Source organism: Microchirus variegatus, assembly GCF_963457635.1.
Source record: "Microchirus variegatus genome assembly, chromosome: 7".
NCBI lineage: Eukaryota > Metazoa > Chordata > Actinopteri > Pleuronectiformes > Soleidae > Microchirus > Microchirus variegatus.
The window spans coordinates 26,097,119-26,117,082 of record NC_139808.1 but is presented as its reverse complement, the minus strand read 5'-3'; the positions used below and the strand labels follow the sequence as shown (position 1 = coordinate 26,117,082).

The 19,964-nt window shown below is 41.7% G+C and overlaps 2 protein-coding genes across 2 annotated transcripts; one reads left to right on the top strand and one right to left on the bottom strand.

Moving 5' to 3' along the window:
* Positions 1-3,259: 3,259 nt before the first annotated feature.
* rpn1 (ribophorin I) lies at positions 3,260-10,040 on the bottom strand. Its single transcript, XM_083892837.1, has 10 exons — positions 9,697-10,040; positions 8,471-8,538; positions 7,657-7,963; positions 7,351-7,560; positions 7,059-7,251; positions 6,790-6,889; positions 6,565-6,703; positions 6,294-6,413; positions 5,068-5,313; positions 3,260-4,110 (listed from the first exon to the last, which is right to left on the bottom strand). Exons 1-10 carry the CDS (start codon positions 9,934-9,936, stop codon positions 3,928-3,930), a joined length of 1,806 nt encoding a protein of 601 aa, XP_083748963.1. The 5' UTR covers positions 9,937-10,040; the 3' UTR covers positions 3,260-3,927.
* A 2,476-nt stretch (positions 10,041-12,516) lies between these two features.
* Positions 12,517-19,714, top strand: LOC310929613 (ras-related protein rab7). Its single transcript, XM_083892420.1, has 6 exons — positions 12,517-12,930; positions 14,816-14,878; positions 14,971-15,097; positions 17,476-17,694; positions 17,843-17,971; positions 18,654-19,714. The coding sequence occupies exons 2-6, from the start codon at positions 14,826-14,828 to the stop codon at positions 18,747-18,749; spliced, it is 624 nt and encodes a 207-aa protein (XP_083748546.1). The 5' UTR covers positions 12,517-12,930; positions 14,816-14,825; the 3' UTR covers positions 18,750-19,714.
* The last annotated feature ends 250 nt before the right edge of the window (positions 19,715-19,964 follow it).

Genomic DNA, 19,964 nt, shown 5'->3' with positions numbered 1-19,964 from the left:
CCCTTTTTTTCCTCAAGTATTGAAGTATAGTAATGATGCAGAGGTTGTTCTTTCTTTATCTGGCGGCAAAAAATAATGAATATGCAAAAAAATGTGGAGTCAGACTGTAGGTATCAGTTGAAGGTGGGGAGGGGGGTAATCCAAACACTGCAGGCCTGGTGACGTGGTGGTGATTGATTACATTGAGGGCTCACCTGCAGTGCTCTGCCTCTTAATCTTTCTCACTCTCTCTCTGAAACACACACACACAAACACACACACACACACACACACACACACACACACACACACACACAGAAAGAGAAGGAGATGCAGAAGTCACCAGTCACGGAACAATATCCTGCTCAGAAGACCCTTCACAGCGCAGTCTCATAAATCACTGAGACAGAGCCACCACCCTCACTGTCAGCATGTTATTACACACACACACACACACACACACACTGAAACAACAATCATTCATTCACTTTACTCCATCCATCCAAAAGACCCGTGAAGTTGCGAGCACCTGCTAAAATGTCCTCGCTTTACAAAATGTCCTCCCTTCCTATGACGATATTGCTTGGTCCTCACAAGTACATATAAATAAGTACTCACACACACACACACCCTTGCCCTTAATTGAACCATCATAACCAAATGACGTGACTGTAATTCTAACTCTAACCCTAAAACCAGGTCCCTAAAAAGACAAAATGTCCTCATTCTCTATGGTTTTTACGATTTTTGGTCCTCACAGAACCACTGATACAAGAACACACACACACACACACTGAAACAACAGTCATTCATTCACTTCATACTCAATCCATCCAAAAGACTTTTGAAGTTGCAAGCACCTGCTAAAATGTCCTTGCTTTACAAAATGTCCTCCCTTTCTGTGACGATATTGTCTGGTCCTCACAAGTACATATAAATAAATACTCTTACACACACACACACACACTAACCCTTAATTGAACCATCATAGCCAAATGACGTGACTGTAAGTCTAACTCTAATCCTAAAACCAAGTCCAGAAAAAGCCAAAATGTCCTCATTCTGTATACTATTTTTGTTGGTCCTCACAGAGGCACAGATACAAGAACACACACACACCACACACACACACACTGAAACAACAATCATTCATTCACTTCATACTCAATCCATCCAAAAGACTTGTGAAGTTGCGAGCACCTGCTAAAATGTCCTCGCTTTACAAAATGTCCTCCCTTCCCATGACGTTATTGCTTGGTCCTCACAAGTATATATAAATAAGCACTCACATACACACCGTAACCCTTAATTGAACCATCATAACCCAAATGACGTGATTGTAACTCTAACTCTAACCCTAAAACCAGGTCCCCAAAAAGACAAAATGTCCTCATTCTGTACGGTTTGTGACGTCATGTTTTACGTGACTCCCCGATTTGTTTTAAAACGAGTCTCTAAAGTCAACGCTTAACTTTAAAAACAGAGGCACAAACACGCAGCACACAGGTACGCTGGTTATTTGTTTAGCGCTGCTCTTTTCCTTTAATAAACAGACCGCTCCAGTTCGACTGTAGGCGCGCTAACGGCGCTAAAAGGAGCTAACGCAGCTAACTGGCTAACGGTGCCTGGACTCCGGTATCAAATTGTGCTGAATTTGGCCCCTGAACAAAAAATTAGATCAGCTTTGACACTTGCTGTGAAGACCAGACGTGATCTCACTGGTTTGCTGGACAAAGTCGGTGATGTTGACGTGGACGTATCGCAGAATCAGCAGTTTTATTCTGCCTCCACACTCTTAAAGAGTGAGAGTCCGCGTCCCTCCGAGGTCTCAGTGCTCCTGAGAATCTCCTGAAGGAGCAAACATAAAGAACCATTGTGTGGCCTCCGAGCCGCGCCGAGCATCAGCGCTAACTGACATTGTCTTTGCCTTCCCGCTGCTGTGTATTTTCAGAGCGATTATTGTACGACGCATACAATACGTCTGCATTGTCATTGTGAGGCCGGTTATTACGGAGCAGGAAGTGACCTGCGGCGACCTCCGGTGACCTCACAGGGAACGCGCTGACCTCCGGTTGACCCCGGCGGCTCTGAGCAGAGGTGGAGTTTGGTCTCAAACGAGCGCTGCAGCAACAATGTGCTGGAAATTCCCCCCGTGAGGAGCCAGGGTTTGAACACTTTGTGCAAGTCTGAGCTGTTTGAATGACACGAGTCTCAGTTTGTCTTTCAGCAGAAGTTTGATTCAAACAATGAAAAACACTCTGTACGATGGCTCACATCCTGATAATCTCACAGTTAATCTGTGCAATAATCCCATGACTCTGTAAAGTAAGAAAGAAAGGTGTTTATTAAAGATTTATAGAAATACCTGAATACTTTATGCTCTAGTCTTGTTTTGTTGCTTATTATAATCACATTTTTACAATGTATTGTCTTTTTTTATTGTTTTATTACTAATGCTATTCCAATTTTGTATTTTTTTTTATATTCTTTATCCTTTGTTTTAAAGCTTATTCTGTTCCCAGTTTGTATTTTAATGCTCATTCTAATCTTTATCTTCTATTATAATGATTTTGTCCCCATGTTGTATTTTGTACATTATATACTTTTATCTTAAAGTTTATTTAGTATTTTTTTTTCATCTTGTTTTAAATCTAATTCTATTTCATTTATTTTAAATATTTATAATTTTAAAAAATATTCTTTATTTTCTATTGTAATGTTTATGTCCCCATTTTGTATTTTTACATGGTTTATCATGTTGAATCCTTCATTCTATTCAAATGTAAAGTTTTTGTTATTGTTTAATCTTGTTTTTAATCTTGTTTTATTGCTTAACATATTCACATTTTGTATGTTCTTTTAATATTCTTTAATTGTAAAGCTTATTTTATATTTTCAGTTTTTTTTAAATGTTGTTTTAAGGCTAATTCTAATCCCAATATGTATTTTTTTAATATTCTATCTTCTATTATAATGCTTATTATAATGCAACTTATGTTATTTACTCTTGTATTTTTTTTACTTTATATTCTTTGTTTATTGCCTATTTTATTCCTTATTCTTACCATTTTGCTGCTGTAACAAGTCTCCAGTGTGGAATCACCTTTGTCAAAAGTGGTAAAAAAATATTGTTTTTCGATACAAGTGCGCCCTCTTGTGAATATTCAAGGGTACTGCACCACCAAATGAACAAAAGACCTACTTTTTTTTTTACACCAGTAAAAGTAAATAAAATTCATCTTCAAACATCTGCTGTGAAAACACGACGACAACCATGACGAACTCTTGAAATTCTCAAACTTTTATTTCAAATTTGACAGATTTTTCCCACATCATGGCTCATCTCCATCACGTGTGTCCCCGTTTCTCATGTCTTTTCTCACATACAACCTAATCTCATGTATTCACTAATCTCATGGTGTAAAAAAAAAAAAAGAAAGAAAAAAAAACATACAAAACATAGAAAATGAGTGAACGTGGGAGGAGGAGGGGGAGAGAAAATGTGCATTTGGAAGAACACATAATTCAGAGCTTCAACTTTTCCAAACACAAACGTAGAAAAAAGTTGTAAGTGCAAGACGATCACCTTCATCCTGTAAGAGCTCGAGGTGATTGAGTCTTAGAAAAGTATGATATATCTGAGCAAAGACATGAGGGGGGGAGGGAGGAAAGAAAAATCCCTTAACCGCACAAACCAGAAAAGAATTACAGTCCAGATTTGAATGAGAAAACACGGAAAACAAAGCCTGAAACAAAGCAACGTCAAGTTTATCACAAGGCACGGAAACAGTGTTTGGATAAACGAGGTGGAAAACAGTCCATGTCTGGGTTTAAGGGTGGTAAAAAACAAACAAAAAAAAAGCCTTTATCTTAATTCTGATACTCACAGTCGAATGTATGTTGTAGCACGCGTGTGTGTGTGTTTGTGTGTGTGTGCGTGGAATATTTTTACAGGGCGTCCAGCAGACTGTCGATGCGGCTCACCAGGTCCTGTCTTTTGGCCGTCAGACTCTTCTCGCTCTCGATGTACGCCTCCTTCTTCACCTTCCCGGCCACCAGACGCTCCGCCTCCTGACAGGAGCGACACACCAGCTCCTTCAACAGGCCGTCCACCTTCTGCACCTCGCCGACCTGACGCCGAGGAAGAGTTGGAGAGAATAGAGAATTTAACTTTATCGTCATTGTACGGGAATATGCAACAAAAATGACCAGAAAACGTAAACAATCATAACGTGATGAAAACCTGGCTAAAATAAATCACTTTAAGATTGTGGATTGATGAATAGATAGTGCCGGGCACGTTAATGCGTTTCCGTGACGACTGACCGGGAAACGTTTGAGTGTGATGTCATGTATACGTGACTCCCGATTGTTAAAATGAGTCTCTAAAGTAACGCTGAACTTTAACGTCGACGCTGTTAGCGTACCCAGCATTATAAATAAATGAAGAGTAAATTTGGCAGACTTTTATGTGAAATTGAGATAAGGGAGGGGGCAGGACCTCAAACTCTTACCTTAAAAAAACAGTTCCAGGTTATTATGTTGTCTTGCTCTAAAATTCTAGTACTTTCAATGACTCGTGTCCATTTAGGGCTATTTTCAAAAACTTTCAAGGGCCTTGCTTCTTCATTTTTCTTACAAATTCATCATTTCAAACAATCTGTCAAATGTTCAAGCTGTTTTTATGATTTTCTTTGTTACATAGAGCAAATAAACGACAACATATTCACTTTTAAGAAGGTGATATCAAAACAGTCGATGTCGAATCTTTACAGCCTTAATGATAAATACAGCTTGAATATCCTTCAACAATTGTGGCAAATCTTCACCAAAATGTGACCATGTAGTGGCCATCATTCTTACTTGTGGACCAGATCTGGGCCACAGACATTTTGCTCTCTCCTGAGCAGATAATCACAACACCAGAACTATCTGTGAATCAGCACTTTGAGATCTACACCACAGACGACAAACAAATCAGCGGAGTCGCCCGTAAGCTCTGCCCGAGTGAAGCAGAGGACACGGCGTCGCAGACGACCAGATAACGCAATTTCATTTCATTCAAGCACACACACCCACGTCACTCACCTTATCGGCCAAATCGGAGCCCTCGGCTTTGAGGCGGGCCTGCAGCGAGCTGATTTCGTTGGTCAGAGCGCGGTGGTCGGCCTCCAGCGTCTTCCGACCGCTGTTGAGAGCGCCCGTGTCGCGGGACTGCTTGTAGCGGTTCACCACCTCGTCCATGTGCCGGTACAGACCCAGACGCTTGTTGACCAGAGTCAGGACCTGCTCCGTGATGGAGGCCACCTTCATGCGTACCTCGGCGGCAGGGTCCTGGAGGAAGAACAGAAGACAAATGATCAGCATTTACACTAGTGGTGGGCACTTTAACAGCTTTAGCGTCAACGCATGACACATTTCCATGACGACGGACCGGAAAAAGACGTGCGTGACGTCATGTTTAAAACGAGTCTCGCAGTAACGCAGTTTTTCGTGCCGTGGCACCGCAGTCCAGGCACTGTTTACCAGTTAGCTTCATTAGCTCAATTAGCGCTGTTAGCATGCCAACAGTCGAACTGGATCTGTTTATTCAACAAAAAGAGCGTAACTTTAGAGACTCATTTTAACAAACAGACTGCTCCAGTTCAACTGTATGCACGCTAATGGCGCTAAAGGTGCTAACAGGTAAACAGTGCCTGGACTCCGGTCACTTGTCATGGAAATGCGTCAATGGTGTTAACGCCAACGCATGGCACGTTTCCATGACTGGAATGCGAGAAAATATTCGTAAAGCGACTCCCGATTGTTAAAATGAATGAATCTCTAAAGTAACACTCTTTTCGTTTAATAAACAGACCGCTCCAGTTCAACTGTATGCGTGCTAACGGAGCTAACTGGTAAACGGTGCCGCAGAATGAAGACTTCGTTACTTTAGAGACTCAATTTAACAATCGGGTCACGTAAACATGCCGTCGCGCTCTGTTAGCTCCTTTAGCACCGTTAACGCGCTTGCAGTCGAACTGGAGCAGTAAAATTGCAACTGGAAAAGTGGCTGCGTAAACAAAGGCTCAATAACACATAGCATTTGTTTGCTGATATCTTATGATGAAGAATGTTGCATACTGAACTTTTAAAACTAAAAAAACTTTGGCGATCAGAGATGGCACACTTCACCCCATTCACGCTACAAGCCTCTGGTGGCCTCTGCTGGTCACATTGGCAAGTGCGGAAACACAGACAGACACACGGAGCCACTAAAAACAATACATAACAGGTTTACTTGATATTAAAAACATAACAACAATGTCCCCGACCTTCGTTATGGCAAAGTCCAGGCGAACATAGATGATGACGGTGAAGAAGAGAATGTAAAAGGCGCCGACGACCAACAGAGGCTCCTGCAGCATCAGGATCTTATTAAAGTTATAATGGACCTGTCGACACAACACAAGGTTAAAGGTTAAGTCGTAAAAAAATTACAAAAATGATGCACTATTGATTTGATTCCACAAACAACAGCCTAAAAGTGACTCAGACTTAAGTGTCTTCCTCTAAATTAGAGATCAAAGCCACGTTTCGTCTCACCACAACATCCTGAATGTGCTGCTCCACCAGGTTGTCCTTGGTGGCGACGAGCACCGGGCGGCCAAAGGTGTCCAGGTACGTGTAGTGCAGCTGGTTTGGCATGCGATCGATTTCGTAAGGCGTCTCCATGTGGATGTTCCTATTTGGAACGAGACAGAATACATAAATAAATAAATTATCTACTGCAGCTGATGTGCTGTAGATTATCGTAAGACAGACACTGACCTGGCTCCTTCTGGCAGGATGATTTTCACAGTCATGGCGTCGATCACCTGGTCGTCGTACACGTGGTCAATTAGTCTCATCTTCAGTGCGTATTGGTCGCCTAGGAGATAAAGTGAATCAAAGGTTAGGAAGAATCGGCTTTTGTGCTACTCGTACAAAACAAATTTTTTCATGCATTCAAATCACGAGGATATCAAACACCAGAAGTGGCTATGGGGTCAATATTTTTGGTGTACCTATAAAATAGGGGTCGTCAGAGATGGACTCACCCAGGGTGTAGAGGTACTCGTAGCTGGGCAGATTGTAGCCGATGATGTAGTGAGTCTTCCAGCCTCCAAACAGGGGGAAGCGAGGCCTGACCTCCACCTCCACAGAGTCATCCAGCACCTGCAGGTGTGAGGTGGAGATGTTCCCGATCTCATCTCTGTAGTAGACGTCCTGGGCTGAGGCGGGAAGGATAGTCTGGAGAGGACAAAAGACACATTTATCATTAACTTTCCACACTTTTAATTAATAAATAAACAAATAAGTCAGATTTAAGTGTGTGTTTTGCGTAAAGACCTTGAAGGACTTGACAGAAGAAATTCCACTGTCGGACTGACGCTGGTAATCGTAGCGGGAGAAGGGGCCCTTTAAGACGGCCCCCGTGTGCCTCAGGTCGATGGTCTCTTCCACAGCGATGTTGCCCCAGTGCGACACCTCAATGATGCGGGTGATGCTGCTGATGGTGAGGAAGGGCGCGTTGTTCTCATAATGGATCTTCATCGCGTCCTGAACGGTAGAAAACACACAGAATGAATGAATGATTCGGCAACATCCACGGGGTTTCGTCTGAATAAGATGAACTCTGGGGTCCGAAGCTCCTACCTCGCTGAACGGAGCCACGTCGCGGAACGGTCCGTACTCTATGACCTCGTCGGACTTGGACGGGTTGCCCAGCTTGGTGTAGCTCTCCACAGTCTTGGAGGCCAGGCGCACGCGCGTGGTCTGGCTGCGGGTGGGGTACGGCGAGTACAGGTAGTGGTTTCCCTGGAACACCACCAGCTGGCGCTCGGCCTGGGTGATGTGAGAGGGGAAGGGCTTCAGCACGTGGCTGAACGTCATCTCCACCTTCACTTTGAGCTGAGCCCCGGCTGACAGAGTGGAGGACAGCTGCACTTTGTAAAAGTCCCCACTGCACAGGAACCAAAAGGACAATATTTAGCACATACATATTGATAAACTGCAGTGTTTATTTAGGAACTAAACATATAATCCCATTGCTACCGCATAAAGGTGCATTATGTAATAAATCTGAAGCAACTAGCCATAAAAGCCTCCTAATATGTCACAGAGACTCAGGAATAATGTTCATATAACAAACTGAACTCACCAACAACCACGGATTGCCAGTTACGTCAGAAAACGACCTCGGTATTTTGAATTTGAATGTAGTAACCGTTTTTGGCCACATTCTTACATATGGCACCTTTAACATCACCTTTCAATCTCTTCTCTAAAATCATCTCCTCTCTGGCCTGAACAGATCATACAAGCTTTTACCACTTGATTATTTTTTACCACTGTATTCTTTAATCATGATTTGCAGTATTTTGTATTCAGGCTTTTTGTGGACATGCTGATCAGAAGTGCTAGGGCCGAAATAATTTTGAAGCTCTACAAATAAAGCATGACCCCTTACCTTTGGCCTTTAATCGTCGTCTGTTGGAGTTCAAGCATACCATCGTCCTCCTCATCGTCACCCTTGACCTGTGAAATTTAAAGCAATGCAATTAGCAAATATTGTATTGTTGAGCACTTTGTCCCAGCTATAGCTGCCTAAAGTGCTCTATAATTAAAGTTGAGTTGAGTTGAGAAATTGGTATGTAGGGGCTGTAGGGAACTTCATAAAAGCACCATTTTTGACTGCAAGGGTACCCATAGGAAACGAAGATGAGAGGGCACTGCATCACTTCAGAAACAATACGTTTTAGGCAAATCGGACACTGTAAATTGACCATTATGTGTGAGAGTTGATGGTTGTTTTATGTCTCTATGTGGCTCTGTGATGGACTGGTATACAAGTACAATTGAATTGAAAATGGAGGATAAAGCGGTAGAAGATAAATTAATGCATACATTTTGCTCTTGAGGCCACATAAATGGCAAGAACGCCAGTAGGGCACATCCTCATGTTTTAACCACTCCAGAGAGTACATTAGTGTGTGTTTACATTCTTAAAATGTCCATTAACGTTCAAATAATGTCCATTTCAAATAGACTTTGACTAAAAAAATTATAAAAATGCAAGGAATACAAGGTATTTACTATGGAAAAACCTTGTTTTAACAAATGAGTCGCTCATGATTCTGTTTACAACCAGAGCAGCGCTTCATTTTCATTCATTCATTCATTAACAGAGGGGCAGGCCTGCGCAGTCACACGCGGAAGTGAGTCAACTGCCCGGCAGCGCATACGTGTCATTCAGCCACTGAGGGAAAAGAAAGAGCGTGCAGCGCTGCGGCGGAAGTTGACGTTTAATACTTCCACATCATTCAGTAAACACACATGGGTTTAATTCGTCTGGACTGCGCAGATACATTAATCCTCACAGCCCGTGTTTCTGCATTGTCCTTTAGCTGCAGTACACAGTAGCTACCGGTGACTAGCATTGGCTGTTAGCTTGAAGCGCTCACGCCGTCTCACTCCCCAGCTAAAAGCTGCAATTAAAACCATTCAATAAACACACTGTAAATTCTCTGTTATTAAGCTGTGCATGGATACTTTAGTTAATTTATAACACACGAGAGTTGCTAGACGTAACGTGTAAGCCTCAAATGCTGCTAAGATGCTAACAGGTTTAAGCTAGCTAGCTTGGCTACATGCTACAGAGGCGCAGTGACATCCAGACATCGGTGTTTGACTCACCGAGGCACCGATGTAAGCCAGGTGAGGGACCATGTCCTCCTCCACGGCCAGCACGAAGCTCTGGACGCCAGAGTGTCCCTTGTTGGCGAGCACGATCTCCGCGGTGATCTTAGCCAGATGAGAGCTCAGGTCCACGGTCCTCTTCACATCCTCGTTCACCAGACCGTCCGCTGACACCCCGGAGCCAAGAGCGGCAACGAGGAGCAGGCAGGCGGCAAGAAGCGGCGCCTTCGGGGTCATGGTTGAATTAAAGCGATTTGAAAAGCTGAAAACCCGGTGTAAGAGTGGAAAAGAATGGAGGGGAAAACCGTAGAGCAGCGAGCAAGGAGAGGCCGCCGTGCCGCTCTACATCAGAAAGGATGACGCTTCCTTCAGACCGACGCGATGACGTCACGGGGCAACGTGCCTGTTACTACTCCTGTCTGTACCAGCAAGTGTAAAAAAAAAAAAGAACATATACCTGGTTTAATGATGTCAGTTCAAGAAAATGCTTCATTGAGATTCATCATATTAAAAATAAACAAATAATCACACAAATATATATATATATATATATATATATATATATATGCACATTCACCCTGAAAACAAAGAGTCCTACATCAGGATACTCTTTGTAGACTACAGCTCCGCCTTCAACACGGTCATCCCCTACAAACTCACCCACAAGCTGTCCACACTTGGTATCCACCCCACCCTCTGCGACTGGCTCCTTGACTTTCTGACTGGCAGACCCCAGACTGTCAGGATCGGCAATAGGACATCAGCCAGCATCATAAACATTGGCACTCCACAAGGATGTGTCCTCAGCCCCATCCTCTACACCCTGTTCACACATGACTGTGTCACCTCCCACAAAGACAACACCATCCTGAAGTTTGCTGACGACACTGCAGTGATAGGATGCATCACCGCGGCGGACGAAGCGGCCTACAGGATGGAGGTGGCCAGTCTGGTTTCTTGGTGTGAGGACAACAACCTCACCCTAAACACAGACAAGACGAAGGAGATGATAGTGGACATGAGTAAGGAGAAGAGACCTCACCAACCACTGTTTATCCGGGATCTTGAAGTGGAGCGGGTGAGCAGCTTTAAGTACCTCGGGGTCCACATCACTGAGGACTTCACATGGACCAGCAACACAACACAGCTGGTCAAGGAAGCACAGCAACGGCTGTATTTTCTGAGGAGGCTGAGGAAGTTTGGCATGTCAACAAAGATCCTCAGCAACTTCTACAGCTGTGTCGTGGAGAGCAGTCTGACCAACTGCATCACTGCGTGGTACGGCAGCAATACGGCCATGGACCGCAAACGCCTGCAGAGAGTGGTAAAGACAGCTGAGAGGATCACCAGGTCTCCACTGCCCTCTCTGCACAGCATCTACCACCGCAGAGTCCACAGGAGAGCTGCCACCATCATAAAGGACAGCACCCACCCACAACATGGACTGTTTACACTCCTGCCCTCAGGACGGAGGTACAGGAGTGCCAAATGCAGGACAACCCGTCTAAAGAACTCTTTCTACCCCACTGCCATCAGAATCCTGAACAGCTGAGCAGGACTACAATTGACACTTTAAACCTGACACATGTCACTTTAAATCTGTTGCACAACATCTTGCACAACCAGTGTGCACTTTATGTACAGTTCTTCTTACTCATGCACATGTTTATACTTATTTCATGCATATATATTATTTTAGTTTTTTTGGTAATATTTATTTACTATTTTTTCTTATGTATATTATACTTTTTAAACATTTCTTTCTACTTTATGCTGGTATTTTTGAGTGGACAGCAAAGTAAGAATTTCATTGTACAGGGAAACGTGTTTCTTTACTGTGCATATGACAATAAACACTTTGAATCTTTGAATCTTGAATCACCCTGAACAAGGATCAAAGAACTGACTTAAAAAAACTGACAAACTGACAAAAAAACAAAAAGTATCTCGGAATGACTTGAAATTTACCATCATAATAGTCGGCATCGCCCTGAACAAGGATCTGTTGAAAATATTTGCAAACCTCTTAAGGAATAATTTTAATGAATTTTTGAAATTCAAGAAATGATCCATTTGCCCTGATGCACTTTGACAGTGAGCTGACTTTAGTCTCAAAAACAAAAAGTATCTCGGAATGTCTTGAAATTTACCATCATAATAGTCGGCATCACCCTGAACAAGGATCTGTTGAAAATATTTGCAAACATCTTAAGGAATCATTTTAATGAATTTTTGAAATTCAGGAAATGGTCCATTTGCCCTGATGCACCTCTACAGTCTACAATCTATGGACTGAGTACGGACGACGTACGGACGAACTGAGAATTGTGTCTGCGGCTTCACACCGAGCCGAAATAGCTCAGTTGGGAGAGCGTTAGACTGAAGATCTAAAGGTCCCTGGTTCGATCCCGGGTTTCGGCAGAGTGATCTCCACGGGGAGTGTCTTTTAGATCAGAACAAACTGTATGTAGCTTTCTGCATTTATTCTCTTCGCTACAGTTAGTTAATATCCGTACACTTTATTACTCTTTTTTACCTGCACCTCAATCACTATTTGTTACAGACCTTTTAGCAAGTTTTTTTTTTTTTTACATTTTATGTGGTGGTGACGAGTAACAAATATAGTTCGGGGATGTGTAGTGGAGTAAAAGTAAAAATTGCTAGAAATATAAAAAGTAAAGTAACATACAGACACGGGAAGTAAACACTGAACGTAACTACGACAATTTACAAAAAAAAAAAAATTTTAAACGACCTGCTATGGGCGTGTCCTACGCGTGGCGTCACCGCAGACCTTGTTTTGGAGGAAGTGGACGGAGCTAGGCTGTAGCTGCTAGCGCTGTTAGCTTTGACGGGAAAAGCAAAATCGTCAAGGAGCGACACACACACACACGGACGGACAGACAGACAGACAGACAGACAGGCAGACGCACGCAGAGCGTCCGAGAGAATATTTTCTGTCTCACAAAAACAGGAGGAGGTCGTCGACGGCAGCAGCAGCACTGTCGATTCCACGGTTAGCTGCGAGTGTAGCTGTCAAATAGAATTTAGCTGTCGACGTGTTGTTGTTTTTGTGAACGGCAGACATTTATCGCCGCTGCTAGCTGCCCCCCTGTTAGCTAGCCTGCGCGTTAGCGAACGTTCCCCAGTCGAGGCAGAGGAAGGAAAATACAAATAAGTCCGCATTTGAGGTTTGTTTTTGTGTGTTTTTACCGCAGGACCATCCGTCAGGTGAGTTTGTGGTGACTTAAATGTAACGGGTTTTATTTGTCAGTGATGATTCTACTTCTGTTTGACACCCCGTCTAAGCTAACGAAATGCTAGCTTAAATCATCATTAAGTGTAACTGTTTTTGTGGGTTTTTTTTTTTAAAACGCTGCTTTATAAAATGTTTTGCGTCAGATAATTGTTAAAAAAATACATACGCTGTTTCTTGTACTGTTTTCCAGCAATGGTTCATCAATTGCTAGTCGTTTTTTGAAGTGTTGTTTTTTTTAAAATGTCATTTGACAAAATGTCGAGTCAGTACAATATGCTGCTTTATTGACGGTAACCAGGGTGAACCGTCACATCGATACAAACGGTGTATGTTACAGCGGTATATATATATATATATATATGTGTGTGTGTGTGTGTGTGTGTGTGTGTGTGTTAAATCCCAACTTGAGTTGTTGCTATGCTAATCTTGCTTGCCAAGTCATGGTTCTATTAGTCGTGTGTTTTTTAAAACCATGTGACCAGTCCCTGACACAGTGTCATGGGGTGCAGATTATGGCAACTCTTGCCTCACAATATAACACTGATGTGGATTCGAATATCACGTCTTTTGACTCACATTAGAGGTGGTACCTTTTGACAAGCATGTTTTCCTATTCTCAATTTAGGTCCAAGCTGGATGGGAAGATAGTTTTAAGCCTTTTTATCGTTTAAAGTTACGAGTTTGTGGACTTTGACCATTAGAGCTGTGGGAGGTTGTCGATGATTACAAAGCACGCTCACCCTTCACTGATGTCTTTAACAGATCACAAAGATGAGTGTTTGATCAGCCACAGATTTTACCCTCAAAGTATTCTGTGGCTTTGATGTCGGGCGGCAATAATGACAATTCTAATCATTGATTCTGTTCTTCCTTGATTAACTGATGACCAAAACACAAGGAAGTGCGAGAAATCTCATTTACGACGCCTAAGTCTTGTTTTGTTCACCAACTAAAGTCGAGGAACAAAGAAAACAGAATAATATTCAATCAGAAAACTTATTTCTATATTCTCCCCCCAAAAAACATTCAAATCAATTATTTGATCATCAAAATAGCTGGTAAATAATTTAGTAATCGGTTATAAATCAGTTTAATGTTGCGGCCCTATTCCGATGATCCACATGAACTAACTAAAAGACACAGTTAACGTTGTCATTGAGGAAGAAAGGCATTTTTGATGTCTTTGTAGATGACATCCTCATGAAAACAGTCCTCATGGATTATATGACACGGAACAATTACCTCGCACAATGGTCCGATTAATTTTCCACTAATTCCGCTCATGTTCCGTTTTCAAATATATTGTCATGTTCACGTTTCTTCGTTCACGAGAATTGTGAGTTTGATGAAACGGAAATTGGTTGAAGACAGAAGAAATGAGATTGTAAAGCATCGTTTGTTCCATGAATTGTGTTAATTTGCCATGGCACACAATGCCTTGCAGCGTATTGTTAATACCCATAGTTAGAGGTTAACCAATGTGGGGTTTTCTGTGAAATTTTCAATGAAAACGATGCATAAACTACATATTAAAATACATGAAACGGGTCACCAGACACCTAAAGAAATACATTATAGGATTTCTAAGAGCAAAAACAGCCTCGGTCGATTAATTAGTGATTTAAAAATGGCTCATAACCTTTAACTAAACATATTTTTCTTGATTCTGAAGTGAAAGAAACACGACTTGGTTTCATTCCCAGAACTTTCTTTGAATGGGTGTATTTTAAGATGCTGGATCATCTTTCAGCAAAAACTGTTGGCCTGATATCGTAGGGGTCATTAAGGGGGGAGAGGCTGCATTCATCTCCGCTCGGCTTCTGTAAGGAATAATCCGGATGTTTGTCTCTTTTTCAGCTGTGGCACAATGACGTCAAGGAAGAAAGTTCTTCTCAAAGTCATCATCCTGGGAGACTCAGGGTGAGAGAACAACCTGCTGCTGTCTGACTGTAAAGATGTTTTCTCTGCCGCCGTCTTAATCGTCGTCTTGTGATGATGCTTTCTCCTCCTAGAGTTGGGAAGACCTCACTGATGAACCAGTACGTGAATAAGAAGTTCAGTAACCAGTACAAAGCAACAATAGGCGCTGATTTCCTCACAAAAGAAGTCATGGTCGACGACAGACTTGTCACAATGCAGGTAACAGACTTTTTGTCTCATTGAAATGATAAAATAATCAAAAGAATGAAGCAATGGTTGTGATACTTCTTTCTCATCGTGATAATGAGCTTTCTGGTCTTTCAACGGTTTGACCGAGTTGTTTGATCCATAAAATGTTGATTGTTTTTTCCCTAAAACCTCAAAATGGTGTTCTCCAAAGACTGGTTTTGTCCACAAACCAAAATGAATCAGTTTTAGTTATTTCTTTGCCACATGGAGCAAAGAAACCACAAAATATTCACATTTAAGACACTAATGAATCATTGCAGCCTAGTCGTTGCATTTGCATTTATAATTAATTCTATTAAAATGCTGCATCAGTAAAAATGGAGGCAGCATTATATGTATACTGATCTAATTTATTCAATACTATGGCTTTCACAATAACAAATATATATTTATTGTACACATAAATAGGGCTGAACGATATATCGCATTTGCGTGTCAATGCGTGTGTGTGTGCGCGTGTGTAGTGCGAACGAGATTGCGCTAATGTTAAGAACGGGGGTGGACACAACAATCAGCCGTCTACACGAATGAAGACGGCATCTCACCCAGTCAAGATCCTACACAACAAGCGCAGGTTCAAAAACCTGAGCCGTCTGGCGACACACCTGTACCAGCGGAGAGTTTCTCTCTGCTCCGCTTTTTTTTTTTGACCCTCATTTTTATTATCGCTGCTTTGATGATCAATAATGGACATTACAGCCATGTTTTTGAGCCTAAAACGACGTAGTACACTGTAGAATAGTTTTCACCCCCGCATTGCTGCTGTTGAAGCTGCTTTTGAACGCACTGTGTATATATTTTTTATTTATTATTATTATTATTATTATTATTATTTTATTTAATGACTGTCTAGCAGTTCACAGATGTCGAAAAACTGAGTGTGGTAAAGCCACATATCTTTATAAATATGTGTATATATATATATATATATATATATATATATATATATATATATATATATATATATATATATATATATATATGTATATATATATATATATGTATATATATATATATATATGTATATCTGCAATCTGCACTTTGTGTGACTTGTGACTGACTTTCATTTAAATGTTTACACCAGGGTTCCTTGTCAGCACTTTATGTTCAGATGTTTGTAAGTTCCAAATATACTATTGTGATTGAAGTAGTTAAATAAAAATATCAATCATCAATTCATGCAGCACCTCATGTCATCATAACAGAGGTCTGTCTTCCAGGAAAGAACAGTTTATTTTTAATGTAATATAGTATTGGCCATACTTATGATGTATTGCTTGTCTTTGTTTAATAATACAGAAGATTAAGACCTTAAAAAAATAATCGCATCGCAATCGCAATATTGGCACGAAAAATCGCAATTAGATTATTTTCCATAATCGTTCAGCCCTACACATAAACCACTTGGATGACAAAATGAGTTGATGTGATGCAAGAATAAAATCAGGTTAAACTCAACACACAGACGTTCTTGCAGTTGGTGCCGTTGGAATGGGCACCTTTACCCAATGGTACCGTTTTTCTTTTTTTTTTAAGTACATTGTGGTGCATTCCAATTGTAGCCAGAAGTCGGAATTTCCGACTTAAAGTTGGAGCAAAAACTGCTGCTTTTATGGTTAGCTGTGCCTCTTTTTTGTCTTATTTGTTTTACGTAAAGTCCGTTATTCACACAGTTGTTTTCCATTTTTGTCGTTGGACATGTTGCTATGCTGTCTGTGTATGCAAAATACCACGTAGAGATGGGGTTTTTTTTAGCGACTAGCAATGCTAACAGTGGCTTGCAACTTCTCAACTGGTACACTACCGTTCAAAAGTTTGGGCTCAAATGTCCTTATTTTTGAAGGAAAATCACTTTTTTTTTCAATGAATATAACATTAAATGAAATACACTCTATACATTGTTAATGTGGAAAACGTCTATTCTAGCTGCAAACGTCTGGTTTTTAATGTACATAGGTGTGTAGAGATCCATTTCCAGTGTTCTAATGGTACATTGTGTTTGCTAATCACGGTAGAAGGCTATTGGATGATTAGAAAACCCTTGAAAACCCTTGATGTTAGCACAGCTGAAAACAGTTTTGCTGCTTCTTTGACCAAAGCAAAGTCATTATTTCTAATCTTGTCAACGTCTTGACTATATTTTCTATTCATTTTGCGACTCTTTTGATGAATAAAAGTCTGACTTTTAATGGAAAACACAAACAAAATTGTATAGGTGAGCCCAAACTTTTGAACAGTCGTGTACATGGTCAACTTGTAGGTGACATCACTCCCACTTCTGACGTCCATAAATGGAGCCATCATCTCAGTTTTTAACCCGATTGTCTCTCCTTGTTTTGGTGTCACAGATCTGGGACACAGCCGGTCAGGAGAGGTTCCAGTCTTTAGGCGTGGCGTTCTACCGCGGAGCAGACTGCTGCGTCCTGGTGTTCGACGTCACCGCGCCCAACACCTTCAAGACCCTCGACAGCTGGAGGGACGAGTTCTTGATCCAGGCCAGTCCCCGAGACCCCGAGAACTTCCCCTTCGTGGTGCTCGGCAACAAGATCGACTTGGAGAACAGACAGGTGGGGTCCACATCGTCAGCTTTGGGTTTAATACTCGCTGATTTGCAAGGACAAAAGACACATTTAGAGTACTTTATCGTCTGTTTTCCTAAAGCTAACTCGGATATTTAAAGTCTCCAAATGTAACAGTCGCTCTTCTGTGTTTCAGGTAACAACCAAGCGAGCACAGGCTTGGTGTCAGAGCAAGAACAACATCCCATATTTTGAAACCAGTGCCAAGGAGGCAATTAACGTGGAGCAGGCCTTCCAGACGATTGCACGCAACGCTCTTAAACAGGTGAGAGGAGGCCGGCTGGATATGATAGTAGGCAGTTTGATCTCAGCTATCTTAGTCTAGAACATGGCTGCCATGGGAAAAAAGGTAATTTTAGACAGAAAAAGATATAATTCAGCCCCTACAGGGATGGAGAAGTTTACATTAAGCTGTCCTAGATGTAAGCATGTGTAGGTTTTATGAGGTGATTAAAAACCTGTTTTTCCTCTTGCTTGTTTGTCTTAATGTCATTTCCGAGCACAGAGGGCACACACGGCTCTGATTCTGTGACGGTGCCTTTGTAAAACCATCTTTAAAAAGCCTGAACTACACTACCGTTCAAAAGTTTGGGCTCGCCTATACAGTCTTTGTTGTGTTTTCCATTAAAATTCACACTTTAATTCATCGAAAGAGTTGCAAAATGAATAGAAAATATAGTCAAGACATTGACAAAATAAAACAGTTTTCAGCTGTGCTAACATCATTACACAAGAGTTTTCCAATCATCCTATAGCCTTCTAACGCCATTAGCAAACACAATGTCCCATCAGAACACTGGAAATTGGCCTCTACACCTATGTACATATTCCATTAAAAATCAGACGTTTGTAGCTAGAATAGTCGTTTACCACATTAACATGTATAGAGTGTATTTATGATTCATTTAATGTTGGATTCATTGAAAAAACCTGCTGTGTCATTGCAGGAGACCGAGGTGGAGTTGTACAACGAGTTCCCCGAGCCGCTGAAGCTGGACCGGCACGAACGAGCCAAGCCGTCGGCGGAGACCTGCAGCTGCTGAGGGACTCCGAGGATCACCGGGGGGGCGTTTGACCTTTGCCCTCACGACCCTGTCTTGCCTTGTCTATATATCCCTTTTCCCCCTCAATCGCCCACTGTGTTAAACCCCGATGCCCAACGTACAAGCAGCATCCCACTCATATACAGAGTATACTACTACAACACACACATGCTGCACTCCCATCCTTATGTATACACATTTTTTATAAAATCTCCTAGCCCAAAGAACACGTTATAGGAAACATGACATTTACATTCGTGTACGATGCTTATTTGTCTCCAGGTGGTGGTTTTGGGCCAATCTCAGTCCAGTTCCTTGTACAATGCTGCTGTCGCGTACCAATTTTGCTTTTATTTTGGATACTTTAAAGTCGTAGATTGAAGCATTATCTCTACATATGTTCGTGTTGGGAGTTTTTCCTTTTTTTTCCTTTTTAATCAGCACTGGTGGTTGTTTTCTTACATTTCACAGCCATAGACGCACGCCGCCGCCGCCGCCCTGCCCCTCCGCTCCCCACCATCTCATTTTACTCATTTTACTCATTTTGTGGCTTAAAGTTTTTGTCTCGCACTCAAAAAACACTTGACACCACGATTTCGCGTCACTTTACCTCATGCAACCTTAAAATAAACAAACAAATACACACAAGGATACGTGAAGGATCATCAGAGCGCATGAAGGTGCATGTGTGGATCACGTTCATTTAGAGTAGAATCATCAGACGAGTTTGTACAGATGTTTTTTTAAACAATAACCTATGACGATAATCCCACTAGCCCAGTGAATCCAGATTAACTCTTCAAAATCACGAGTGCTGTTTCTCGTTGTTCTTGAAACGCGTGAAAGACGATGGAACCAAATAGTCTTTTTTCTTTAAGTACAGTATAAATATCATTTATAAGCGAGTACTGTAGTATGTTTTCTTTTTACCGTCGGCTACCGCAAGACTTTGTATATTTGCAAACCTCTCGATCATTGTGGGAGGGAGGGAGGGGAGGAGGCTATAAAAAAACATAAAAATAAAAAAGTTGTGTTCTGAAATCTCCATATCTGACAGTTAAAAGTGCTTTTGACATCTCCTCAGCGATGTGTAAAGGTTGGGGGGTAGGAGGGGGCTGGTGTCGGCATTCATGGTTATTATATTGTTCATATGATCAATGCATTGCATCTACATGGTTTCAGTGTCTTTGCGTTTCAAGTCATAAGGGTAATAAA

What these genes read in the sequence shown, in the direction of transcription:
- rpn1 (XM_083892837.1), bottom strand. Translation starts at nt 9,936, where the DNA reads ATGACCCCGAAGGCGCCGCTTCTTGCCGCCTGCCTGCTCCTCGTTGCC. An exon ending in ACGACGATTAAAGGCCAAAG is followed by an intron (nt 7,964 to 8,470) that starts GTAAGGGGTCAT and finishes GTTCCTGTGCAG; the next exon opens with TGGGGACTTTTACAAAGTGC. An exon ending in AGCACATTCAGGATGTTGTG is followed by an intron (nt 6,414 to 6,564) that starts GTGAGACGAAAC and finishes TTGTGTCGACAG; the next exon opens with GTCCATTATAACTTTAATAA.
- LOC310929613 (XM_083892420.1), top strand. Translation starts at nt 14,826, where the DNA reads ATGACGTCAAGGAAGAAAGTTCTTCTCAAAGTCATCATCCTGGGAGAC. An exon ending in ACAGACTTGTCACAATGCAG is followed by an intron (nt 15,098 to 17,475) that starts GTAACAGACTTT and finishes TTGGTGTCACAG; the next exon opens with ATCTGGGACACAGCCGGTCA. An exon ending in CACGCAACGCTCTTAAACAG is followed by an intron (nt 17,972 to 18,653) that starts GTGAGAGGAGGC and finishes GTGTCATTGCAG; the next exon opens with GAGACCGAGGTGGAGTTGTA.